The 27,389-nt window shown below is 41.7% G+C and overlaps 2 protein-coding genes across 4 annotated transcripts; one reads left to right on the forward strand and one right to left on the reverse strand.

Annotated features, from left to right (window-relative positions):
• Positions 1-534: 534 nt before the first annotated feature.
• On the forward strand, positions 535-22,895 carry epn2 (epsin 2). 3 transcript variants are annotated; one of them, XM_022209403.2, is made up of 10 exons: positions 535-738; positions 7,623-8,347; positions 9,378-9,532; positions 14,055-14,167; positions 15,135-15,239; positions 15,734-15,914; positions 16,527-16,679; positions 17,123-17,215; positions 18,446-18,679; positions 19,281-22,895. In XM_022209403.2, exons 2-10 carry the CDS (start codon positions 7,920-7,922, stop codon positions 19,637-19,639), a joined length of 1,821 nt encoding a protein of 606 aa, XP_022065095.2. In that variant the 5' UTR covers positions 535-738; positions 7,623-7,919; the 3' UTR covers positions 19,640-22,895. The 3 variants fall into 3 exon arrangements, with proteins under 3 accessions (XP_022065095.2, XP_022065096.2, XP_022065097.2); XM_022209404.2 differs by having other exon boundaries at positions 536-738; positions 17,123-17,152; XM_022209405.2 differs by lacking the exon at positions 17,123-17,215 and having other exon boundaries at positions 536-738.
• A 54-nt stretch (positions 22,896-22,949) lies between these two features.
• Positions 22,950-27,183, reverse strand: b9d1 (B9 protein domain 1). Its single transcript, XM_022209407.2, has 7 exons — positions 26,972-27,183; positions 26,769-26,837; positions 26,080-26,191; positions 25,829-25,925; positions 24,972-25,034; positions 23,527-23,594; positions 22,950-23,348 (listed from the first exon to the last, which is right to left on the reverse strand). Exons 1-7 carry the CDS (start codon positions 27,032-27,034, stop codon positions 23,200-23,202), a joined length of 621 nt encoding a protein of 206 aa, XP_022065099.1. The 5' UTR covers positions 27,035-27,183; the 3' UTR covers positions 22,950-23,199.
• Positions 27,184-27,389: the final 206 nt, after the last annotated feature.

A 27,389-nucleotide genomic window follows, 5' to 3' on the forward strand; every position in this document is an offset into this window, starting at 1 on the left:
ACGGTTGAACAGAAACAGAGGTAAAGAGTAACTGATGGAATGCTGTCTTGCAAAGTCTGCGGTTTGGGCTGACACACCTGCAACACACACACACAAAGCAATCCCTCGGACTGGCAAATCATGACTTGCACATGGTTGTGTAATGAGGCTGTGCATTTAAATCCTTTTGTGGTATAACTTCCTGTACAAAGAATGAAAATGATTCCTGTGAGGAACTAGATTTTTGCAAGAGCTTTGATCAAACAGCTAAAACAACAGAGAAGGTTAAAATATGTTAACTGACACTGGTGTGTTTTGTAGTTGCATTCCTCCAGCAAGAAGGCCCACAGTCATCATTCCCAAAACTTGAAATCATCATATGAATTGTAATGGCTACATAACAGCCCTGTTGCTGTAAACTCACACAGTACTTGCTGGGTGACATGACTGCAGTTTTCAGCAGGGATGAAGGGTCTGCCTGTGCCCCTGGCAAGTCAAGCCGACTTGGTCACACCCTTCCCGGCTACCCCCCACCCCCTCCGCTCCGCCCGCCATGTTCTGGAGGAGGAGATACGTGTAGTCCTGGCTTTAGCTGGCTTAGCATTAGCAGCGCATAGCTAGGCGGAGGCGCAACAAGCTCCTTGAACGCCGAAATAAGTACTCTGTCTTGATTTTTTTTACCCTTGGAATTTGCCCGAATATTTAATGGGTGTGTAACCCTGGAGTACCAATAGAGCCTGACGTAGCCCAAAAATTATGGTAAGTTACCGTCGGCTTTCAAGGCAGTCGAGTTGTTTTGTTTTTCCAGGGTGTCCTGTAATCCAGTTTGCTCTGGTGATGTCTCCACCGAGCACCCGTCTTGGCTGCTAGCTTGAAGGGGGTGCTAACTAGCTTAGCATGCTAGTGAGCTGCCTTAACATAGAAAATACGTTTTGGAGCTGGCAAGAACGGTTGTATATTTCGGTGTAGGGACTAAGAGCTCATGTATTAAATGGTAAAACTTACATTTAGACGAAGAGTGATCAACAGTTGTGTTTCTATCCTAACTACTGGTGGGACAGAGGTAGAGTGACTGACCTAACAGAAGCTTTGCTAGCTTTGATCCAACTTTTTCAAAGCTAAGTTTTGATAACGTATTAGGTATTAATGTTAGTCAGCGGTTGGCTCGTCTGACGCAAATCTGTGCATCAGTGGCAAAACTATGTGGCATTTAGTATGTAGTAAAAATAACTTTAATCGGGTTATATACTTTTCTAATGAGCTGAGGCAACTAGTTAACGCGAACTCAATCAACGCAAGCAAGTTAACGTTGTTCGTTAGCTCATCTTGCTAGCCAACGGCAAGTACTTGCCGCAAGTTTGCACTAAACTTGCTATGTTAGCGACAACCCCAAGTGGCAAGAGGGCTAGTTTATTCACCCGATATTTCAAAATGACGTTGCACTAACTTGAATCTCTTCCACACCTTTTATAATTTCGCAATACAGACGGGTAACTTGACTGTAAAAGGCAGCACAAAAAACGAACGTTAGCTAAAGCTACTTTAGCTTTTGTGCTATCAATCACATCAGTCCAAGGAGGTGCCGTGATTTTTTTTAAAGAGCGTCTTAGTTCATATTTTCTCCATCGATGCAGGGTGCTTTTTTTATAGGTGACTGCTAAATTGCTACTATGCAGCAAAGTAAAACTTGACATACTTATTTATATTTATCGGGGAATTCTTTACGATGTGGGCGCTGTCTATTTACTCGCTTCATTCCAGTCGGTCAAGCCAGCTGACTGATAAGCTGTAGAATATTTGCTTTCAGCTAATCAGCAGTGGCAGGGTTAATTTTTACAGGACATAGTCGAAGATGCTGGTGTTTCGATGGGAGTTTTTCCACCCTGGTGTTACATTTAACCCATATTAAAGTGGCCCGAGTGAGGGGCAGGGCTTTGTCTATTGTCAGGATGATCAGTCAGTCACAGTGGGTGACAGATGCATCATCATCGTCCTCCTCCCGGTCCTGACTTGGCTTTGTCTGTCTTCACCAGCCAGGGAGGACAAAAGGCGAATCAGGAGGTGGCTTCTTGTCCTGTCTTCTCTGCACTGTGTCAGGGTTGATGCTCATCATAGCTCAGATACACTCATGGCCACTTTTAGGGCTTTTGGAGCAAGTGTTAGCGGTTTGACTGTGTTTTGGTCACACTATATATGACTGTCTTAATCCTTGGGTGGCTGAGCAGTCGAGGATTAATTACTGGTGTATAATGCTTGTGATTACACTGGATTGTCACTGAAAACAAGTAAATGGACGGTTAAGGAACTGGCTGGATAACTTAATGTCACGCTGTTGCACACTCCACTCACACAAATATACTCTGTCACACTCGGGCCCCGATTGTGCAAGCCTCCTATCTCTAGATCATGCCTTACTCTTTCTGTGTGACAAGGTGGACCTGTTCTTAATGTACTGCGTCTCAACCCTTAATGCCAATCACAGTTTACCCAGGTTTTTGCCAAGACTCACTCACATTCAAGATAAGTTTGACTTGTGTTTGTGTATCACTTGTCGAGCCGTCGCTTATTCCTTGACGTGCATTTGCAGTCATTACTGGGTTTTGAGTTCAGTCAGATGTCTTTAGGCCATGACACAGCCAAAAGGTTGAGAAAGGGGGAACGAGGAAAACTTTTTATTACACTGGCAGCACAGCAACAACTTCCGTGAGTTCTCTGCCAAACAAAATATGCTTGTCCACTGATGTAGTTCTGTTGCACACATCACTGTCTCGATCATATTTTTCTGTCCCCAATCTTGGTGTTTCAATGTTGAGTCTTTATGATACAGAAATTAAATATGATATGAAATTGACAATTTCATATCATAAGATGAAAATACTGTTTGTGTGCTCTGTAGTTTTCTCACAGGCCATTTACTCAGCGCTTTGCGTAGGTTAGCTGTAGAGCTGAAACAACTAATCGATTTAATCGATTATTTAAATAGTCAACTATTTTGGTCATCGATTAGTTGGTTAATAAGTCTTTTTTTTTACCGTAAGCGGCATGTTTCGCGCATATTTTAAGCCAGCCTGTAATCGCAGTGTCCAGGTGTGGCAGTAATGAGCCAGTGTAGGTTTTACGCAACCAGAACTGCAGGAGAAGAAGCAAACAACCAATGGGTTGCTGTGCTTTAGGTCACGTGATGGTCACTCAGCGTCATAGACTCACGCTCAGTGGCTGTGTACTCACTGGGAAAGTCCGACAGGAGGTCCTCGCATACTTCGGTGAGAAACCAGTTTCCAAGGGAGAAAATCCGTTACAGTGGTGGAAGTCAAATGAGGTGAAATACCCCTTTTTGTCAAGGTTAGCAAAGTCCTACATCTGTATACCAAGCACTACTACACCAGCAGAGCGGCTGTTTTCTGCAGCAGGGAATATAGCCTCTAAAAAGAGAGCTGGCCTTAGCCCAGAGCATGTAGATATGCTAACATTTTTGCACTGCAATGCAAAGTTCATGATTCATTCATTAGACTGTTTACATTGTTTGTAAAATGCACTTGTTTTCTCTAAATATTCAGTTTTTGTTTGTTTTTTAAAAACTCTTAAAAATATGACTTCCATTTAGGATCCTGAAATGGCGCTTTATTGTTTACAGTTTCACCGCACGTTTATAAGCTATAAAACTCGTTCTCAGGTGAAATCTGTGTTTGTTTGTTTTTGGACAAAATAAAATGCAGTTAACAGTAAAATTGTTTCTATTTTCTTTCTGTTCTCAAATTACTGCCTTAAATTTAGTTAACTACTTTTGGAGCCCTTACTTGTGATATTATTGTAGTATAGCTTAAAATACATGGGTGCCCAGAAAATGCTTCTCTACAGGAAAGATGTTTTTAAAGTATAAATGTTGCCTTGGTGAAACTTCATTTAAGATCTTGTGACGTTGGATGGTTGTATGAATATGTATGTGTTGATGAGTCAGTGTTTTGATTGCTGCTAATTGAGACACACTAAAATCCAACTCTGGATAGGTTTTTGAAGAATTTAGGACATTGTAACATGGTTAAAAGCTCTTAAAATGTACACTGAATGACATAGACCCTTTATAAATATTTTACATTGGAAAATAAAGGCAAAACTAAAATGTAAGTGCGTAAACCGATTAATCGACTAATCGAAAAAAATAATCGACCGATTAATCGATTATCAAAATAATCGTTAGTTGCAGCCCTAGTTAGCTGTAATTAAAGTTGTATGGGATAGTTGGCATACTGGTAGCACAAAAATGCAGTTGGCCAAGCTTCATATTGTTGATGCTGTTCATTGATTTAGACCATGTCTTGACCTTACAGGTGTAGACACCTTTTTCAAATGACTTGTTTTGCAGTTCAGTGAGGGAATTTCACCTGTTGATTAGCACCACCACAGCATTGGATGGATGCTGCCAGGTCAGATTATTTAACTCTATTTCTGTGATTGATCATTGCTGACAGGAGATAAATTGCATTTAGAATTACACTGGGGACATTTGTCTTTTAATCGTGTATCATCACAGTTGTCCTGCAAATTCAATCCATCCATTTTTTGATGGTTACTTTCAAAATAATAACTTAAAAGCATTTTTGTTTCACTGTAAAGCACTGACCTTATAATAATATGTCCAGGTTCACCAGGATGTTGTTTGAATAAAACGGGATCCAACAGTAAGGCTTAATTTGAATTTATTTTAATTTGCATGTCACAGTTAATGCTGTGTCCATATCCACTTCAGAGGTAATGGTAGTGGTTATTATTTTCGTTTGATCTGCATTATAAGTCATTTCTCTGCTTCATTCAAAAAAATCTGTGCCTGCTCTTTGACCACCATAAATGTACATTTGTAGTTGCAGAACACTGACAGTTTTCTGCTGATGCCACCATTCCGTCAGTTTCTCGACATCAATAGATACGTAGTTTTATATGAATTTGACAGCTTTATGGCAGTAAAAGCTGTCAGATCTGTCAATCGGCAGGGCTGATTTTATGAACATTAAACCCAAAATGTAAGTTGTAGTAGTGGGTAGAAAATCTATAGTGTTAAGTTTGATTATCTGTAAATCAAATACTACCACCAGGCAGTAAAAGATCTCCAAGTCTGTTTTGTTTCATGTACATATAACTCAACCGCAAGATCTGATATTTAGTTCACTGATAACAAAATAATTTATCATGTGGGTAACAATCCAAAGAGGTATAGCTGTGATTGAATTACAAACAGGAGCTGGACTGAGTATCTCTTCAGTTTCGATGTACGTTCGTCAGATATGGAGAGGTTGGCAGCAGATGTGTTTGAGTTTTGATGTTGTAAAAAGCTGCACCAGGACTCTGTAATTTCCTGGTTGCCCTCCTTTTCTACATGTCAAACTGAGAGTTTGGCAATAATGATAACAGTCTCAGGCATTTGGGTATAATTAACCTACACTGAGGCATGAATATGCATTTCTGCACAAACACAAGCAAGTCCTGTGTGCTGTCTCTTCTGGGCCTTGAGAGAACTAAGCATAGAAGGACTGAACGAATGTGTGCTGGGGATGACTAGTGGTGGTGGGGGTTGTTCCGGGATGTGAAGGGGGCGCAGGAGGGTGGGATGGACAAGACAGACTCTCCTCTCTTCCTCCTGTCTGCTACGGGTGAATAGGTGATTATAGCAGCAGATGTGTCATTAGGTCTGGGCTGTATTCATGCGGATGCAGGGTGAGGAGGAGGGTGACGAGGAAATGCTTGGGGGGGCATGCTCACAGGAATCACGTTTCACAGGCGTTAAGTGAATTTATGGGATGTGCCAAGTTGTTTTCTTACCCCCCAAATACACTCGCGCTACTCGTTTCCTCACCCTTGTCCACCACCAGCTGTCTTTCCATGGCATTGCGAGGCAGGGAACTCTCTGAAACAATACACAAGTGTCAGTGTACATGGCTACTTACTACTGTCAAAACTGTGGAAAATAATTGCTGCATTGTACCGCATAGTCTGCATAGACATCTAATCATTTTTACACGTTTCTCTTCGTGGAAGCTCTTGGTTGTGGGGCCTGTTGGTGCATGCTTGGTGCAGAGATCGGATTACCGTATATGATAAGTCATCAGAGGTCTCCCTAGATGGTACACAGGGAAACAGCAGGCACAGAAAAAAACTAAACTGCAGTTTAGTGTTGAGACAAATGATTTAAATGAATTTAGTTGCATTTGAATTGTAACTGTGCTGATATCGCTCATGGTAGTGTGCTGCCTTTTCCATCTGACTTTAAACTGTATTAGAGTATCACATTTCACTGAAATACTTTGTTTTTCTTTCCAAGCAGCGATTTATCACATAAACCTATGAACACTACTTGGCAATTAGGACACACATAACTGTAAATGTGTGTTTTATAAGGCTCAGTGTTTCATGGTCAAAAGGTTTCATATGGAACTCGGATGTGCAAGTTACACAGCTGTGAGTCTCCACCCACTATCCATACTTGTCTGTGTGTCAGTCAGGAAGTGATTAGTAGCTGGGCTGCTGATCTTTGAGAAACAAGGACAGAGGCGTCATCAGTCACTCCTCTAGTCATCAGCAGACTGGAAATGGTTTATCTCCCCTGCCACCCACCGAAGGGTGGAAACACGTTTTTACTGTTAATCCTGTGGTGCTGCAAGAGAATATAGACAGAAATGCATTATGATCTGAATTGACTGTTTGAGAATAATGCTTGAATTTATCTGAAATTAAACTATAGTGTTCTAAATTCAGCTGCTAAAATTGACTTTTTTTGTCTACTTTGAATAGATTTGCCTTAATATGTTGGTTTCAGAACCAATAAGGTTTACAGTACCTTACATTTCAGAGAAACATTATGCATGTGTGATCTGCTGTTTCTGTTCACATTTACATTATATAGTGTTGCCAAAAACTGAACATTTGCAGTGTAGCTTTGCATAACCCTGACCCTATACTTAATGAACTGATAACTCAGCATTGAGATGCTTTGTTAATCTAAGGTAGAGTATTGCAGACTTTTTCAAATGGCATGCGCTTGAATTTGAAGTGTTGTCTGTACGTGTTGATTGTCTTCCAAGCCCACCCAGTGAGCAACTCGCCACCTGAAGACTTCTGAAAAACTTTGGAATAGCATGACCACACAGACCTGACTACCCTGCCTTGTAATTTGCCGTTGTGTCAAGTTACTGTAAACTCAAGTGAGATTATAAAAATGGAAACACAATTCTTGGTCACAGCATCCGGGCCTTGTATAACGTGAAAGAGGCAGGCATGGAAATTGCTTATCTCAGTGTGAAACTATGAAACATGTTGTTTGTCTAGTTTCAAAAAGGAAGGCACTACAGCTGCTCTTATAAATACAAATCAGCACAATCTAATTGTTTAGTTGTGGGAATGGGCATTACAATAACACCTTCATGAAAGACATTCGGGTTTAGCGCAGATGTTTAAGAATTTATGGTGTCTAACATTTTGATAGGACAGAGGAGTACAACTACGTACAGAAAGCGACTTGAAGTAAGTTTTTTAGCGTTCACTCCTTGGCTTAAAATCTATAATTTCTTTCTCCTTTTCCATATGTTTTCTTTTCCTATATGCCTTTTGTTGTCCTCCTTGAACTAACCTGTTACCTGTCTGTTATTTCCCAGGTGATGGCATGGTCATGTGTGCAGCCTGCACTGTGTGTGTGGAGATGGTTTTAACAGACGCTGTTCTAGAGGACTCAGGAACACTGCACTGGCCTGGAGACGCCTCAAAAACAAACACACGACACACTTTTACACAAAAAGATTAACGTCGTGAGAAAGGACGCAGACGTGCGGACACGACACGAGCTTCACCGGAAGCATACACACATTTCCAAACGCAATCGGTGTTGTAGCTCCTCTCCTGTGTGAGAGTTTACTTTTTTTTTACTTTTTGTCTGTCTCATCTTCACCGCCACCATGTCAAGCACCATCCGCCGGCAGATGAAGAACATGGTTAACAACTACTCTGAAGCAGAGAAGAAAGTCAGAGAGGCCACGTCTAATGACCCCTGGGGCCCATCATCTTCACTCATGTCTGAGATCGCAGACCTTACATACAATGTGGTGGCCTTCAGTGAAATCATGAACATGATCTGGAAACGGCTCAATGACCACGGAAAGAACTGGCGCCACGTCTACAAGGCACTCACCCTGCTCGACTACCTGATCAAGACGGGCTCAGAGAGAGTGGCGTTGCAGTGCAAAGAGAACATCTTCGCCATCCAGACTCTGAAGGACTTCCAGTACATTGACAGAGACGGCAAAGACCAGGGCATCAATGTCAGGGAGAAGAGCAAGCAGCTAGTGGTCCTACTCAAAGACGAGGACCGCCTTAAAGGAGAGAGGTGAGAGCCTTAGATTTGAATAGAGTAGTTAACATTTTAGCATTCAGCTTGCATTTATACACACACACACACACACACACACACACACACACACACACACACACACACACACACACACACACACACACCGGTTCAGTGAACATTTAATACTTAGATGCCGTTACACCCTTGAATCTAAAATACTGTACAAAGCTGTTTCAAGCTCCAAGTTTACCAAGTGATATCCGGTTCTGTGGGGTTGCAGATGTGACAGTGATAGCCTCCTCTCCCCTGTGGCCCCCGAAAAGTTGAGGAATTGAATGATCAGCCGTGGAGCCAGTGTTTCAAATTACATGTTGCTGGTCGAGGCAGCAGACTTTATTCACCATTGTTTCTGCTGACTGCTCTGCCGTTCAGCATTCACGGTGAAACCCAGCAAAGTCGACCAAACCACACCTGAACCATACGAGACCTCTGCACATGTCTAGAGTGCAGTAGAGTTGCTCTGCAGACTATTACCATTTAAATGTTTGTCTGTGATTGGTACTTTGAAATTGTCTTTTATTTTATTACAGCAAATGTAGAAGTTTTAACACTTAGGAAGTTAACAAAAATATAATGCTGTATTTGTCCATATTTCTAGAATTATACTCTTTATGACATAAGTATGGGTAGTATTTCTTCTGGGAGCTTGAGAACTTTTGACTTATGCCCATTTTTTTTCACCCACTTGGTTTGTTGCCAAGAGTCGATTCATTCAAAGTCATGTTATACTATTACGCTGTTGTATGGTCATTTACAAGGTTTACAAAAATAGGGCTTTGCAGTATTTGCAGATTGATACTACTAATTTGAGTTTCATTTTTTTAGAAATGAAACCAATCGAAACCCTGGTATTCAGGGTGGTTTTGAGAATAGATTTAATCTCAAGAGCTCCAGAGACCAAAGACTTTCTTGTGTGTCATGCTGACTTTTCCTTTTGGACTTCATGCTAGACACTTTGAAGAATCTGATGATCGAACGTATACTGTTATCCTTTTTATCTCGCTAGGTCTCAGGCTCTGAAGACCAAAGAGCGTATGGCCCAGGTGTCCACAGGCAGCAGTCAAATGGGTTTTGGTCGAGGCTCGTCCCAACCCAACCTTTCCACTTCCTATAGTGAAGAGTATGGCCGATCAGAGGGCTCACCTGCTTCCTACCATGGCTGTGAGTATTAGCGTACAGTTACCATGCAAACACACAGGGCTCTTTTTTGTCTCTTTATGCAACACATATAATGCAGTATACTTCGTTGTTGTTATTGTATCCCAGTTGGTGTAACTTTGGCCTACATCCTGAAAACTGCCCCTCCCCCTGTTCTGTGTCTGGCTTGCAGTCCTGCAGTAGGGCTGCATTCCTCAGCTCTCTGTCTTTCTCTCACACACACACATGAACACAGAAGAGGAAGGAGAGCACCCCCTCTATCATCTTTCATCCACATGACAGAGGAATCTGGTCCTCTTTTCAATGATAACCTCATTTCTCTAGAGACAGAGTGACAGTGACAGACAGTGTATCAGGATAGACAGAGGGCACCGAGGGCCAGTTTATTGTATCTCAGAGGTCTAATCCAAGCTGGGTCTCATCTCACACACATTATTCTACAACTGGGCAAATATTATTTTGGTTCACATGCACTTGGTGATGTTTTTTTGTTAATAAAATGCTGATTTTCTTGGTGTTTTTTAACTGGATTCACACTAACAGAGAATAACCAATTGGGACTTTGAGGTTAAATAGGCTGAAAGAATGATGGAGTGAAAGGGAGTTCAAGTTGAAAAGAAACTGAAATCACAGTCAGGAAATAGGGAAAGGGACAGAGGGGTAAGAGGAGTGAAAATGGAATGAAAGAGTGAACTTTGGCCTCCTTTCCTTTCACACCCTGACCCCCAGTCCTTTGTACACGGCAGGATAACTGTGTGTGTGTGCATGCCTATGGGAGTGTATTTGTCTGTTGCCATGCATGTGGTTTGAGCTTGCACAAATCTTGCGTGAAGCCTGGGGTGCACGCTCATCTTTTACTTTGTGGCCCACATTCCTGTGTTATGTTTGAGTGTGCGGCGCATAGGCGGAAGCTTCAGCAGCTGAGTCATCAGTGGAGAAAACTGATGGAGAGGCTGGCCAATGGGAGGCAGGCCGGGCTATCGCTGTGGGAGTTGCCAGGGGGGATTTTTGGGATTCCAGTCGAACTTTCCGAGTATTGTTGTCCAGACAGGGTGTAAATGAATGGCCCTGCAGGTGTTGGCCCGAGTCTCCAAAGCATTAAAGCATGTCATAAACATTAAAATATCATAAATATAGATTTCTTCTTTTTATAATTTTGTTGATTTCATATGTGGTTGCTCTCTCCTGCATGATATTAACACTGTTTTTTAATGTTGTTGTTTAGAATTTTGAAAAATTATTTGTGCCTGTCATCCCACACCCACAGCTGTGTGTCATTGCCACATGCACGTATGTGAAAGACCCTAAATTAATCTGTAATTTCCCCGAGGTTAACCAACAAATGGCAAAAGCAGGTTTTGCTCTAGTTTTTTATTTCTCTTTCAGTTATGCTTTAGCTCTACAGAGAAAAATGTTATGTCTCAGTAATGTTTATGACCCATATAATGCAAATATAATACACAGAGCTAGTTAATTAACCCAAAGCGCAAGTTTAATGTAGCATGTGTGTACATATGGTCTGAGGGCCTTTTCGCAGATTGATGTCAAACTGTACATAGATCAGATGTATATAGTTTTGTAATTTATCCTCTGTGATTGTTATGTGTTGTATTTTTTATTACTTCATAATTTTCCTTTAGTTTTTGCACTGTGTTAATTTGCAATGTCATTAATCACAGAAACAGCCAAAATGAAGATGGTATGGATTAACCTCTTGCACAGCTGACAAATGGTAGAGGAAGTGGTTAGAAGACTGATCCAGAAAATAAAGCACTTTGATATTTTTCTGCTTACTGGGAGAGCTGTGCATGTACAGAGTGCCAAGAAATTGTGACTACCCATATATGGTCCATTCCCACAGTGGTGGGCAAGAAACTGGTGTTTTAGTTGGCTTTGAGTTTTGTTTATTTGTCTTTCAGTCTTGCTGTTACCAAGTGTTGTACTGGTTGTTTCTTTGTGCCAGTTCAGTCTGTATTAGCTTAGCTTGTTTTTGGTGAAATTTAAAGAGAGCTTTTGATAAAAGGTTCCCTTTGTGTTTGTTAATCACAGGTGTTAGCAAATCTACAAAATAGACAGCATGTTGTCGGAACATCAAAGTTGAGGTTGTGGGGTATTTGTTTTGCTCATTTTGTCAGATAAACCCATATCAATCCAACATGTTCTCTCAGGTTACATGGTCTCTTGGTTAGCATTGGTACAGCTGTGTTCACTGTCTATTTAAAGCAGGCGTGGAGCTGATGTTGAAGCCATGAGTCGAGTTCCATCAGCTAAACAAACACACCTTCACCCCTGGTCACTTTCCCTGGACATACATAGCCTGCAGACAGAGCACTGGGAACATGAGTTTGACAAGGACGAGTAAGGCAGGAAATGAGAAACGTGGAGACTTGAACAAAGAGATAAGGTTCCAAATCTAAGGCTGAAGTTGTAAGCCAAAGTGAATATATTTTTTGGAGTATGCAGGACTGTTCTAAAGGTTTAGACTCTTTCCATGTTTAGATTTTAGCCTTCTCACAGTGCCATCTGATCAATCCTATAGTCAGTCTTCAGCATGACAGTGACCCCAAACATGCTGCCACAGTCATCAATAACCAGCTTCAGCTAGAAGAAGTTTTCCTGCAACAGATGGCATGCCCCCACAAAGTCCTTATCTCCACGTCTTGGAGTTAGTGTGGGATTATACAACGAGAGATACAATTGGTGCTGTCTCAGAGGCAGTTTGGATTTTTTGCAGTGAACTGAAGCTTGTATATGGCCAACATATTTGCACCGTTCAGTACTACTACTTGAAATTAGATAGATGGATACTTATGGATCGATGAATACTTTAATCCCGAGGGAATTCAAGTGTTCATCCATCCTCTATACACCGCTTTATCCTCATTAGGGTCGCCGGGGGCGCTGGAGCCTATCCCAGCTGACTTGGGCGAAGGCAGGGGACACCCAGGACAGGTCACCAGTCTGTCACAGGGCTACATATACAGACAAACAATCACACTCGCATTCACACCACGGGCAATTTAGAGAACTCAATTAACCTCAGCATATTTTTGGACTGTGGGAGGAAGCCGGAGTGCCCGGAGAAAACCCACGCATGCTCAGGGAGAACATGCAAACTCCATGCAGAAAGATCCCAGGCCCACCCTGGGATTCGAACCAGGGATCTTCTTGCTGCAAGGCGAAAGTGCTAACCACTACTCCACTGAGCAGCCCTTTCAAGTGTTCAGCAGTTTACATAAAACAATAAAAAGGGAGGATAGTAACATTAATAATAAAGGTTAGTTGCTCTTACTGGCCATTCTTCTGCTTCATGCAAAAAAATTGAATGTAATATTGCTTTGTATTGAGCACAATAGTAGTATTAATGTTTTAGGGGTATTGGATTGGCATCATCTTTCTTCAGTCATTTCGCAGAAGGTTCGAGCCTTTATTTGTTCAAGGAAATGTCTCTGTCTTGTTCCATCTTCTCACGATGGAAACATTTTGATGTCGCGCATTCACTCTGTATGTTTATAGAAAACCTGCTGATGTGATACATATTGCCAAAAATATCTTCACACAGAGATGTCAGTCAAAGTGTGAAGTTTCGTGGTTAGTCGTGTCATATAGTGAAACTAACCATCAGTCTTTCCCCGCGTCATGTTTAAGTTAGTGTTTTTTAAGGTCTTCTTTACAAATGTTTCTCAGGCTGCTTTCATTCAAAATATATCAGTGTAAGGTAACACAGGATTTTGATCAGGATGTATGAGCATTAAGTGTGTGCATGTACAGTATGTTTGGGAGTCCATATCGGCAGAAAAGCAATTCATGATTGGTCTGTGTTCATAGCAAGGCAGATTGTGCGCATCACTGTTTTTTTTTTTTTTCCCCCAGTAGGTACTGGTCATTAAGGGTTAAACATCTTTGCATATGAAACATCACATAGACAATCATTAATTAGGCAGACTAAAAAAAGATTTACTGTAAAAACTCATTTGTACACCCACAATGTTCACACAAAAATGGTGAAGCAGAAGATGTGACTATGTAGAGAGAAAATGATGATGGGCAATATGGTAATTGCTATGGAAACAACAACGTTCCTGTTTCCAAACACACCTTTGTACTTGGAGTTAAAGTAGACAACGTAGGCTAACCTGATGACGTCTGCTCATGTTGTGATGCCTTTCTCCTAGCCAGAGAGCATGCGTCTGTGTTTGCCCACCACGTGCAGTGTCTGTGTTTTCTGTGCTTCCACATGGTCCAACCTAATCCAATAAGCTGAATGGACTGACATCCCTCACATGCTCACTGAAGACCTATATTCACGCGCTCACACAAACACACTGCAATTTCTGTACACTGTAAATAAAATTTGACTTTGTTTACTAGTCCAAAATGTGTGATTGTTTTTTATTGTAACAGTAGTTGACTTTGAAGGAGTCACACAGAGAATGTCTATAGCCATTTTACTGTCTATAATATATGAAGTATTGGATGGCCTTCCATGTGGAAATGATGTTAACATAGATTTTGTGTCCGTTAGCCACGTCCCCCAATACGGGTTCGGAGCTGGAGCAGGCCAGACCTCAGACCAGTGGAGAGGAGGAGCTACAGCTGCAACTTGCGCTCGCCATGAGCAGAGAAGCCGCTGAGCAGGTACATATACTGGTCACTAATACATACACCAACATGACAGAATGCGTATGTGCCATTTCTTTTCTTCGCCTCTCTTTTTGTGTGCCTGTTTCCAGTAAACAAATTGAAATTCTGTGTTCATTAACCCTCTGGACGCTAAGCAATTTCTAATTGTTTTTTTTGCTTCTGCCACATTTTTACTCACTAACACAACGTAGCATAAAGTCCTACACCTGCTATGTGCAGATTAACAAACTTAAAATGCCATAAATTATAAAAGAAAAAAAAAGCAATTGTTGAATTTCTTTGTTTATGGATTTTTCAAAAAATGTAAAAACCTGGAGGCAACATGTGCGACATTCTTCCAAGTGCTCATCAGTGTTGTCAGTACTTGAAAAAACAGTGGCTTTACATACCAAAGATATTTTACCACTTACATTTGGAAATGGTTTCCATTCTTGTCTTCTCTCTGCTTTGTGTAAAACACCCTGCAGTTCAGCCAAAAAAATCCCTAAAGTATCATTGAGTCAGTTGTTCCTTCTTAGTTGTAACTTTTTTTTGTTGTGCAATTGGTTTATGTTTAAATCTGAAATTATTAAGTGAGACCTTAACTAAACTAATGTTGATAAAATGTAATAATTTTAGCCTTCATTTTGGTAAATTTTCTACGTGAACACAAGATTAGTTCAAGAGCCATCGAAAAGTTGAATATCTGATGATTCTTTGTGTTTCTTGCTCTGACAAATGGTCCAATTTAGGCAATTTACAACAAAAAACGAAAGCATGGTCTCAGAGGGTTAATTATCTTGACTTTGGCTAAATACAAGAAGAAAATTAGGTACAAAAGTGTCCTTGATTAGGCATTTGTCCTGCAAATGTCATGCTGTCTACAATAGTAAATCCACTGAATCTACATTTTAAGAAGACATGAAAGAAGTTGCAAATATGCTGCTAGTACAAACTGTTTTCTGTGTGTTTGTGTATTTAGGAAGAGCGCATACGCAGAGGGGACGATCTGAGACTACAGATGGCCTTGGAGGAGAGCAAGAAAGAAGGTCCTGGCTCAGCAAAACTGGCCAAGAAGAAGAAAGAGGTACAACGCATACAAACATGGAGACTGGGGTGACTCAGTTATTCCATTATCATAAACACGCTCCTGAAATAGTCTTGTCTCTCCCTGTCCTCTTTTTCTGCCTGACCCTGTCTGCTCCTTCAGTAGCAGTAATGAAACCACTAACTGGCTGCAGACTGCCGAGTTAACTCGTCATTATTCTGCCTGAATAGCTGGCTGGCTGGAGTTTGAGGGCAGACAGAGCTAAAGTGTTGAAGAAGTAGGCCTGAATGACTGTGGCTTATGTTTTCCTCAATATATAATGACATCTGTGATCCTTATGTTTGAACAGTATTTGTACTGTAGCAGCTAAAGGCCAGAAGATGGTCCTTTCTACATTTTTCCTGCTTACCTATTCCCTCTGTATCCGTACTCATTGCATTTTTACATTTCTTTATTTGTCTAAGTGCTTTCTTTTGCTTTGCTAGTCTCCTGTCGCATAGTTTTTCTTACCAGTGTCCCCTGTCTCTCTGTAGCCACAGTCATCTTTGATGGATCTAATGGATGTTCCAGAGCCTGGTGCCAGTGCTGACCCATGGGGCACTGGGGCTGGAGCCGGTGCTGTGGCTGGGGCTGTGGCTGGGGCTGGGGCTGGGGCTGGAGCTGGAGCTGGAGCTGGAGCTGCTGCTGCATCGGCAGACCCATGGCAGCCTTATGGTATATACACATAGATACTCCCTCATGAATGGTCGCATCATACGATACCCACATGCTTTTTACCATCATTGAGAAGTATAGACTTAGTTATGTGTGTGTGTGAGAGAGAGAGAGAGAAAAGTGTCTCTGCTCTCCACCTGCAGCTCGAAGGACTGTGACTCTTTGTTAAATAGGAATGCTGCTCCACTGGCCCAGCAGCATTACTGCGCTGAGACTAGGGGAAGGGGGAGGGTGTTCGAGGATGATATTGTGAAGGAAAGGAGTGTGGAGGCTTGTCGGTGCAGGGAGGCAGACTTGGGGAGTAAGACATGTAATACCCTGTTCAGAGTGGGGCAATCTAAAGAATGGGAGCATGTGTGTGGAGCGAGATTAAACTGAAACGTAGCTTATCTAGTAATAATTTGATGCTTTCCTGCATCGCTTAGTCTCAGGTTTATGAGTGAATGAAGCTACGAGGCAAGCTGGAATCATAATAGTGAGGAGGGTAACTGCTGTCTCATGAATGAGCCTAATGGGATCAATGCATTACATTTAAACTTGCATCTTCCAGTTTCCACATTTTCACATGCATTTACCCTTCTCTTCTCACTAAACCTCCCTATCTCTCCTCAGGATCTGCCCCTAAGCCAGCAGCCCCAGTGGACCCATGGGGTGCACCTCCTTCTGTCCCACCCATGAAGAGCAGCGATCCCTGGGCACCAAACTCCACTCCTGCCTCTGACCCGTGGGGCTCTGCAGCTGCCCGCTCCAAGACTTCCAACACAGGTGACCCTGAGGGAAAGCACATTAGTTCAGATGCTAGAAAATTCATTCCATCCAGCAACCGCAACCTCCACTTTACATCCACAAATGAGGTGGCAATCTTGCCATCTGAAAACAGCGAATTTGAGATGGAGAAGTATTGGACATTTGAACTTTCTAAACTTTCTCAGTTTTAAGACTGAAGAATATCTCATCAGTGGCTGGCTGATGCCTCAAATTCTATCCTCATACATTGCACAGTCCTCCATGTTTATGCCCATCTGTGTGCTTTCAGTTGCTTATTGTGTTCATTTGTATCTTTTAATTTACCGAATTATCCACACTCATTCGTACTTGTTGTCTGTTTCCATCTGTCTTTGTGTGTGTCTGCTGTCTGTTAATGTGATTGGATGTGCCCTCTCTGTATGTGTGTGTACCCTGTGTATGTATGCAATGTCTCCTTCCAGGTAACTTTGACCTGTTCAGTGCGTCCAATGGTACGTCCAAAGAAGACTTCTCAGAGTTTGACAGCCTGCGTTCTTCCTCCTCTGTCCCCACTGGTACTCACCCTGTCTTTGTCTCTCTAATGACACGGAGTCTGTGTTGTTTTTCCTCAGTGTCTGAAAAGATGCCTGTTGCAGACTCACATGTTTGTACAGGACACAGACACACATGTCTTGTCTTTGTATGTAAATACCACCAGACGTGAGCAAATGCAGAATTGGAACCACTGATGCCATGTTTTCAAATGGGTAACTTTACATTACAAATGCAATCAAATTCTGCAGTGATTGTGTCTAATGCTGGAAAATGAGCTGCTTGCTCAGGTCTGGTTTCATATCACTGTGGTGTAATCTGATGCAGCTTTTGTGTACGCATTGCTAAATATATTTTTGACCTGGTTCATCCAATTTATTGAAACCCTCTCAGATCTGTTGTCATACTTGTAAAATTGTCTCTGGTGCACCTAAACCAAAAACAAATCTTTAAAAATGGCTGAAACGAACCCATTGACATCTCTGTTTAGGTTGGTGTTTTCTGAGAGGGTTCCCATGAGTAGTTTGGCTCAGGTCTAGCTGTAGTGTTTAAGTGTGGGAGGATGACATTGGTGTCCGACTTTTGCTCGATCTCATCACAAGCACAACTACTGCTACAGTTGTTTACAGTGTTTAGTGTCTGAATCTCCTGACTAAAATGTGCAAGATTAAAGGGCATTGATACACATTAGGACAGTCTGATCTCATCATGAACATTTTTAGCTCCTCTCTAACTTAGTTCCTGTTCTGTGACAATTTTCATCTTTGACATTTCCTTGTTTGTGTGGTTACTGGCATGTTGGGTTTGTGTGAGTGCCTTAATAAACGTGTCTGCTGCTGTCTGACTGCTGCCATAACAAACAGCTTCTGATGCCCTCGCATAATAGCATCTTCTTATCATTTTATTACATCAGCTCATTTTTATTTGATGTGAAATATGAACGCGGTTGCACATGTGCAGATGGGCACACTTGTGTGTGTACTAATGAGATGGTGACTTTCAGAAATCAAGAGTGGACAGCAAGAATAAGGAGAAAATCAATTATTTGAAATGTGACTCTTAAGTATCGCATTTGAACTGGATAGTTTTATATTCCTGAGCCATGTTTACATTATGACAAAGTTTTAGTCATCTGTGCACCGCAAGTTCAGATGAGAAGAGATGTAAGGTTTTTTTTTTTAAATGTTTTTCCAATTCAAAAAGAAAATAATTAATTTGTAAAATGCAACGACTGCTCTACTCTTATTCTTCAGGTGATGGGGGCATAGCATCCTCTCTCCCCTCCCAAGTCAGTCTGGCTAGCAGTGGCAGTCTGGACCTGTTCGACCCCCTGCCCACCTCAGCATCTACTTCTGTCACCACCAACCCAACCAGAAAGACTCCAGAGTCCTTCTTGGGTCCCAATGCGGCCCTGGTCAATCTGGACTCTTTGGTGACCAAACCAGCTCAGCCTGCACCAGTCGTCAACCCGTTTTTGGCTTCAACAGGTGGGAAAGCAAAAAGATATGATTTACGTCTCTCAAAAATGTTGTGAAATGTTCTTCCTTTCTATCCTTTTTACAGATTTTATGCCATCTGTATTCCAGAAATGTTAAAACATCTAATTATTTAGTTGAATGAGACAGGTGAAGCAAAGCAAGTAGCTTTTTAAGTGAATGTCACAGACAGGTTTTTTTTTTTTTTTTTTGAGAAAGTAAACACGATGCTTAATCCGGACTGATTAGATAAGAATGTGCTAGTGAAAGAGTGTACTCACTAAGCCAGGAGAAACATGGCCGTACACATGCAGCCCTGAGCACACAGGCAGTCACAGACGGCTGCACTGTTTAATGCTGAATCACTGGCCCTGCCCTGCCGTTACTAGTGTAAACTCAGTGGGCAGACATGAATCACACTGAATTCTCTCCATAAGATGACAGTAGCACGTTTTCCTGTTTCATGTTCAACCCAAGTAGGATCTAGTTTAGTCTACTACTTCGTTTTGGTGTACTCCAAATACCACAAAAAGTGCCTGTCAATTTGACATAATCCACCAAACGTGCAAAGTAATATACGATTCTTTATTGTTGCTTCTTTGTCTTTATTCAGGTGGCTCTGCTCCAGCTCCAGCACCCCATGCCAACCCCTTCCAAGTGAGCCAGCCAGCTCCCCCCACCCTCAACCAGATGCGCGTCAGCCCGATGCCCTCTGGCTTTGGCGGTATGGCAGAGCCCATATCCCTCCCCACCATGCCCGCTCAGCCCATCACCATGGTCCCCCTGGCAGGTATGGCCCCCATGGGCCATGTTGTGCCCGGAATGGGGGTCGGTGCTGTGGGAGGGATGGGGACGAGCACAGGGATGAGCGCGGGAATCCCAGCCTCCATGTCCATGCCCCAGCCACTGATGAGCATGCCCCCCCATGCTGGAACACAGCCTGCCGGAACCACCAACCCCTTCCTTTTGTGAGGGGTTGACTGGGGGACAACTTGGCCCAGAGTAACCCCTCATCTGTCTGCAACTTCAGCTCCTTAAGAGGCTTCAAAATGAACAAGGAGATGTCTTATCCCATTTATTCATTTATAACCAACTCCTAGCCGGGTCACAGCCTGGCCTCCTCCAACCTTACCACACTCCCTTCCTCCTCTCTTTCTTCCTCTTTCTTTCTATGCTAAAAGCTGCCTAGTCCTGTGTGTTCCATACTGATATGATGACGATGTTGATGACCACAAAGAGTTTGCTTCTGTCTACAGACTTTAAAGAGTAGCAGTGGTGTTTACAGTTTTTCCACCGAGGCAGGACAGTTTCTCCTCCCTGTCCTCCTCTCATTCACTCGCCTCTTCTTCCGTACTTCTTCCCTTAGGACTGCTCTTTTCCTCTTCTGTGGTGGAGTGACAGGAGAGTTTGACTGTACTAATGCCAGGATCTTATCTCTTCACTAGAGCTAATCTTTTATAAGCCCTGTCAGCTTGTGTGCGTGTGTGAGAGAGTGCACATCTCAGTACTTTTACACTGTGTATACTCCAGTGAGTTTTACTTACACACACTGGAGTAAGGATGAGAGATGGTCAGATGTGTTTATACTCTGTGTATGCGTGTGTTACAAAGCAGGAATTTTGCACAATTTTTGGCTTTTTTTTTGGTTTTCTTTCTGCGACTGTTGGGCTCACCGTTACACCTTAGCTTAGGGAGGAAGTCGAGCCGCTAAAACGACCGAGACGACACACACTGCCTCGGCTCTTGGTACCACTCAGTCACAACTCTCGTCTGGTCACTTCCCCTCACCTTGGACCTTTTTCTCTGACCCTCCACATGAACTTTGACCTCAGCGGGTCACTGGATTAACAATGAACGCTTCTCAGAGGAGATAAACCCTCTTTTTAACCCCTAAAGGTGGACATGATGAGTGAACAGTTGTTTTTGTTTGTGTGTGCGTGCACATATGCAGGTGTACTGTTACTGCTCGGATACTAACGGCTACATGTTGATACATTTACCACTGAGTTTCGCCCAGTGTGTGTTCAGAGGAAAAGACACAAACTGTGATGGCATCAGTATTTTGCTATCTGAACACATGGATGCAGCGAGGCATCTTGGGACAGTTGTTTTCCTTTTAAGTTTGCTACTAGGGTCAAAGGGATGAGGGAGGGTTGTGTGTGCGTGTGTGTGAAGTTTGTGTGTGAGATATGTTTAGCTTCCAAGTGTACTTTAATGAGCTTTTTTTTTTTTTTTTTTCCATTTCTCACTCGGTTAAGAGGAACTCTACTCACATTTAGCTCAAGTTAGTTTCTGAAGTGCAACTCAAAACAAGGGGTAATTTAGGCATCATCAGCCTTAAGTGTGTGTGAGTGTGCGCATGTGTGTACGAATGTGCAGCCATTTATCGAGGAATGTTACTATGGTGACAAGGTTGCAAAGAAAGCTCCGGGTTTTAAAGGGCATGTCAGCCACTCAGTGTTGTGAAGAGTTTACCTCCGACTGGATTTGCTCTGGCTAATCTATTTACAAGAACATTACAGCGTGGACACACACTCACACACACACTCTCGAACGGGGCTTTTCCAAGATCAGACTATTGACAGCACAGGGAATCCCACAGCAAACAGCAGCGAGTTATCTCTTGTAAACAAGCAGTTGTTCATTTTGTTGGTTACTTTTTGTTATTTACTCGTTAGATGTAAATCCATAGCCAAGCCTTTTCTGAGTTTTGGAGCCATGTACTAGCTAAGCCATGTGTCATCTTTAGTCTCTCTTTTGTCTATTTTCTGTCATTCTAGTTTTTCACCCTATGGGTAGGCGATGTAATTCTCTTCTCTTAGAAGCACAACTGTTACCAAAGTCATAGCGACTGTGATTTCTGAGGATGCCGTACTTTGAACAGTAGGGTCACACTTCACTGACATTTTTCTTTTTGGTTTATGGATGCTCACAGTGTCGTAGACTCCATCGTCAAATTGTTTTATATTTCAGAAATATTTTACATTTTTTGCAGTTTGTGTAAGAAAGTGTTACTGTTGGCTGAATATCAGCGCATTTACTAACAGCAAGATGAGCATCTCTCTCTTCTATTGGTTGATGCAAAACGGCTAAAGATGAGCTGCACCTGGTGTATAGACCCCTTTTCTCTACACTGTAGTCTCCTCAGCTCTGTCAGCATACCTGCCTGTGTTGTTACTGTGGAAGGCTTTTTTTTATTCCTTTTATGGTGTGGGTTGGCGCCCCCTCATGGTCTGCTGTGGTATGATAGCTACACCACAGGACCGTGGATGTTTCCACTTAATGCAGACCATTTCTCAGGCAAAAGGAGGGGCATCTCCAACTGTGTGTATGAATTTGATATTAATGCTGACGGTGGTGGTGTTTTTTTTGTTTTTTTTTAATGCTTGGGGTCTAGAATGAATGGATTATTACACTTACTTGCAGACCAGCAAATATTTTTAATCTCAACTAAATATATGCAAAAATTGGAGTTGGAAAAGTGAAAAAGACAAGAAGACATAACGCTTTACGTGTTTTGCAAAGTTAGATTTGCTAATAGTCTTGTTTGTTAAAAAGCTACTATGATATTCTAGCTAAGACGTGTCACTTTCTCACAGGCCTGTATTTCACTGCGGCCTGACCTTAAACTCTACTCCAGCGATTGTGGGAAAAGTTTGTTATTAATGCATTTACAAAAAAAAAAAAAAAGCCTTTACTGTTTTTGAACAATTTGAGCACTCCCAAACAGTCAGAGGACACTGCAGTTGAACACTTTTTCTTGATCCCTGGCAGCAGTTTCACAGTCGTGGCTATGGTGCAGTGAAAATGTGGCCTGTGTGTAGCGAGCTCCTCCGTGTTTATGTATTCACTATGCTTTTATCAAGAGGACTAACTGACCTTATGGGCTGTCTGTCTTTATATGCATAAACAGCCTCCCTGATTCTTTTTCATGTCTGTCTAGTTACCCTTCTCATAGTACTGGGAGCAGGCTGGTTTTTTTTTTATTGGATACGTGCTCAACCCGTTGGCATTATAACTGTATAATATAATTTATCATTTGTACTATTGTAACATACTGTTCTTCTGTATACCTTATTATTCTGTGTAATGGGTTTTTGTAGGAAAAGTCATTGTGGTATTTTAACGGCATCTAAACAAACGAACGCAGCAGGCCGCACCCTGTTGGATGAGGACAACTGTAGCTGCATCGGTTCAAAATAAAATGTGTATCACTTCAGCTCTGTAACTTGGGTGTCTGTGTCCTTGAATTTTTTTAAACCACCTGTCCAAAACACAAGGCTTTTGGTGAAATTTGCATTTATTTAAAAACTTTTTAAAAAAAAATAGCAAAGTAGGACAATAGAAAATATCTGATTAACTATGATCGCATTAAAATAATTTCATTTTTAGCATTGCAGGATTACTATCAAAGAGGTAAATAAATTAGTTGATGTGAGCGTTGTGGATGTATTTTGGCAGACAAAAATGTCCTTGTGGGAAAAGAATGAGTGGACAGGTTAACTGCCCCAACAGTCTCTTATTACGTGTCATTATTGTTGTTCCTCAGTCGACCAGCCAGATGTAACAGATGCTGAGTTTGCAGGGCTTGACGGTCCGATGTCATATCCCATTTTCTTCATGTCTTTAGTCAAGATGTGAAAGGAAACCGTAACGAAGCCTTGAGAACGAACCCTAGTCACTGCAACGCACACACACACACACACAAAAAAACGGAATAAATGTTATTTTGAAAACTACAATGTATGTATTTTGTAGTTTGGAGATGTCACACCATTTCCACTTCAACATGTTATCTGTTTCTGTATTTACTTGGTGAGAGCTGCTGTGCAACCAACAAACACACATGCTTCACAGACCTTCTCTGCCTTCACCCTGGGCTACCACTTTGGGGTCTGTGTACTCGGGCCGCCGTCCCAACAACCAGCTAAACAAAAGAGAAAAAAAACATGTTAAAAACGACAAAGGTAAAGAAAGGCACTGAAGCTCAGACTAAACTATCTTGTCCTCACATACTGTATACAGTTTACACTCTACAGTTGCCACACACGGGGGTAATAATATACTTTTAGTTCAAGATGGACATTATGTCAGTATCATCATACTCTGTTGATTCAAAACAATTTGAAGATGAAGATTTTTTTGTAAATATTTGCTGTTCTGAAGCCTCCCACACAGGAAAATGATGCTTCTTTGTTTCCCACAGCTACAATGGCATTGGTGTGTTCAGAAAAAGAAAAGTAAAACCTGGTCAAATGCACGAGCAGGAGAGAGCCCCACCCTTAGATACAGCTGTAGGCAAAAGTCTGGGCTCCAAGAGCAGATGGGATATTTTACTGGTTTTTTTTTCTAGCAACAAGAAGTAGATTTTCAAGTGTTGATGTACTGTTGCTTTTCTTTCATGACCTTGGCACGTGGAAAGGTTTGGGAATTTTCCCCCAGTCTCTCCACTTGAAGTTCTAAGATATTTTTAGGCTGCCTTGGAATGTACAGCATATTTAAGATTTAAATGATCTTCATGTCAGGACTCTGAGGGCCGCTCCAAAAGCTTCATCCTTTGTTTCTTCAAGAACTTTGTGGTGGATTTTTAACATCTGCTTTGTATCAGTGTTACAGAAGCTAGCCGCCTTTTACTTTCCCATTTGATAAGTGCTTTGATATCTGTTTATCGCATTTATTTGCTTTCTATGTATCCGTTAGCTTCACTCAGTTGTGCAGAGGGACCCATGGCTGTCAAGTTTTACTGTAAAGTTTGAAGAGTCAGAATTGATCAGCTCTGTAGTTATCTTGACCTAGCTTACAAGTTCCAAAGAACCATTAATGAAGATCTGAGACATCACAAGTGAAGCAGTGCCCAACCCCTAAATAAAACGGGGTATTTTTTCATGTTTGTTTGCTGCAATAGCTGCATGTACTTCTTCATGCCAAAAATCAACAAAATATGTAAATTTCCCAGGGGTGGCCAAAGATTTGCATACAACTGCACGCTCCACAGCTGCAGACATGCGTTCATGAATCTCTAACAACCTATTGTGTAGTTAGGAATTGAAATTGACTTTGAATATCTGTGTGTGTGTGCATGTGTGTGTGTGTGTGTTGCCATGCACTGATAGCAGTAGCAGCTAGGCCAAAGACTACATCCTCAGTTGGAGCCACATACACACACTGAGAGAGAGAGAGAAGGGAACAGTAAATATTTGATAATGCTCTGAGATCATCTGCTTCCCCCAGCAGGCAAAACTCATCATCCACAGCACCATAGCTGCTACAAGAGAGAGCTACACAAAATATTCACATATCTCACCCTGTGAACTTCTGAAGTCTCCACGTCGGCTCAGGAACAAACATGGGGATGGTTCTTGTATGTCTGGGGAATAAAAAAAACAGTTACAGATTATTATCTTTTTAAATATGTGTTAAATATTGAATAAAAAATACAATGGTCCATTGGATGAAATGGAAAATAGCTACATGCTTTAAGTAGGTGTGTGGTTTTTTACTAACATAAATTACATTCAAACGCTAGCTACACGAAAACTCATTTTACTTCTCATTTCTCTATTTTGTGCCACTTCATGTCCTATGTCCACGGGATTGAACCAGAAATCAAGCTGAATTCACCAACCTGAGGGATGTCTACAAAACATTTTGAGGTGAGAGGAGGCCTGCCAGAGGAGCAATGACGTTTATTATCATTGAATGCCATGCAATAATCTTTTTTGTACCTGTGATATAAGAAGGGGCTTGACCACACAGGAAAAACAAACCATAGCGGTATCAATAATCTACAACGCGAAGTCAAATTTAAAGGCTATAACAAAACAACTGACTTGTCACGTACAATCTGACATCGCTTTATCTCTTTGACACACAACATGGGTCAAAAGTGACCCATATTCAATGGAAAATGGGTATCTCTTGACCCATGTTGTGCATCAAAGGGTTAAGATGTCAGCTTTGAAGCCAGAATGTCTCATTTTGTCAAATGTCTGTTGCATAAACTTCTCTCTCTTCGTGTCTCTTTCTCTTCTCGTCAAGGACAAAGAGGACAAGGAATGAATCAAGGATGTGCACACTGAGAAATGAGAAAATGGGAAAGTTTTGGTTTGGATGTGCTTGATGTACAAAAAACAAGAGGAAGTAAAAGGAAGTTGTACTGACTGTCCAGGTGTGAAGGGGACATGTGTTGCTCCGTAGCCTCTGACCACATCGTTGCCAAACACATCTGGACCGTATACACTCACTACTAGCTGAGGCCCTGGAAAATAAACAAGCATCATAAATGAATAATATGTACAAACCTCTGAAGTTTTACATAGGATTTCTAAGAGAATAACAGAGTCTAACCAGTAACATGTAACAATGGGCTACCAATCAGGTACGAGTAGTTTGTGTTCGGGGGTAATGCTTACATCCAGAAGGATTTGTGCTCTTAAACGTTGTTTCCAGTGGAAAGTTCCATATTAACCTGTGTGAAGATTGGCTGTTTTTACGGGTTATTTGTGTGATGCCTTCCTCCAACCCCTAGAGGGAAACATATACATTTTCAAATAATGTGATTCACAGACACGATTTAAAGAGTTTGAAAATAGAGTCTTTGAAAAGGTTGCATGTATGTGGAAATATACCATATTATCAAAAGACTATAATCTTTACTACATAATGGATGTCCCATAAAGAAGAGGACAATAACGTCATATTTTACTGGTATACTGTCATTGCCCCTTTGAACAACTTTCTGTAGTTTTATATTAAGATAGTAGATATGTTTTTTTCCAGGGCGAATACCAATTATTAGTATTCAAAGAGACTGATTATCGATATTTGGAACCAATACACACTAAATGTTATGTCATGTAAAAGCAGGAACTTTGATTCCTAGTGAGACTTCTTCATTAATAAGGATTATTATAGCTAGATATGTACAAATAATAAATATGTATATTAAATGTTACACATTAACAGCATGTGATAGCAGGGATTATTCATAACTAGGCTGGTCCAATAACAGGGATTACCGTAGCTGAATATGTACATTTATGGATGAGTCAGATACTGATTTTATGCATGTTTCTTTCTTGTTAACCAGTCAGCAACTCACTGTAGTGGGAGCCCAGTCGTGACCGTAGACGAAACAGTATTTGCAGTACAAATCGTCATACTCTGGAAACTGAAAAAGCACAAGAATACCACGTTTAGACCTGGAAGAATTGAAACACAAACTGAGAAAAAGGACGCTAAGTTGCGAATGCTAGCTGAAAATGTAGCTGCTAGGATAGGCTAACACACAGAAGCACTACTCACGTTGGCTCCCTCTATCTGTCCGTTCACCGTGAGCAGAAACACGGACGGGTTGCTTGTCGCCATCACAGCTTCGGTTACTAAACTGGGAATTTAAGGCGTTTTTCTTTTACCAGTAACTCAGTCCGCCTTAGAAGGATCCTATAGCTAACTAAGCTAAACCTCGGCCGTTGCTAGGGCGACGTTTGCTCCTCCCTACGGCGACTCGCCAGGTGCAAACTGAACGAGAGTGCGGAAGTGAAAATAACACCAACATCCACAAGATGGCGGCAGCGTGACAACCAGACCATAGACTGTATAAAGTCTATGAACCAGACTGGATCCGGTTGTAACTGAAGCAAATTCTGCCCCCACCTGCCCCTGAACCTGCACCGTGTACGTCGTTATCACATGGTAGGCAGCTTTAAATTAAAACCAGTGA

This window comes from Acanthochromis polyacanthus, chromosome 21 (assembly GCF_021347895.1).
Source record: "Acanthochromis polyacanthus isolate Apoly-LR-REF ecotype Palm Island chromosome 21, KAUST_Apoly_ChrSc, whole genome shotgun sequence".
Lineage (NCBI taxonomy): Eukaryota > Metazoa > Chordata > Actinopteri > Pomacentridae > Acanthochromis > Acanthochromis polyacanthus.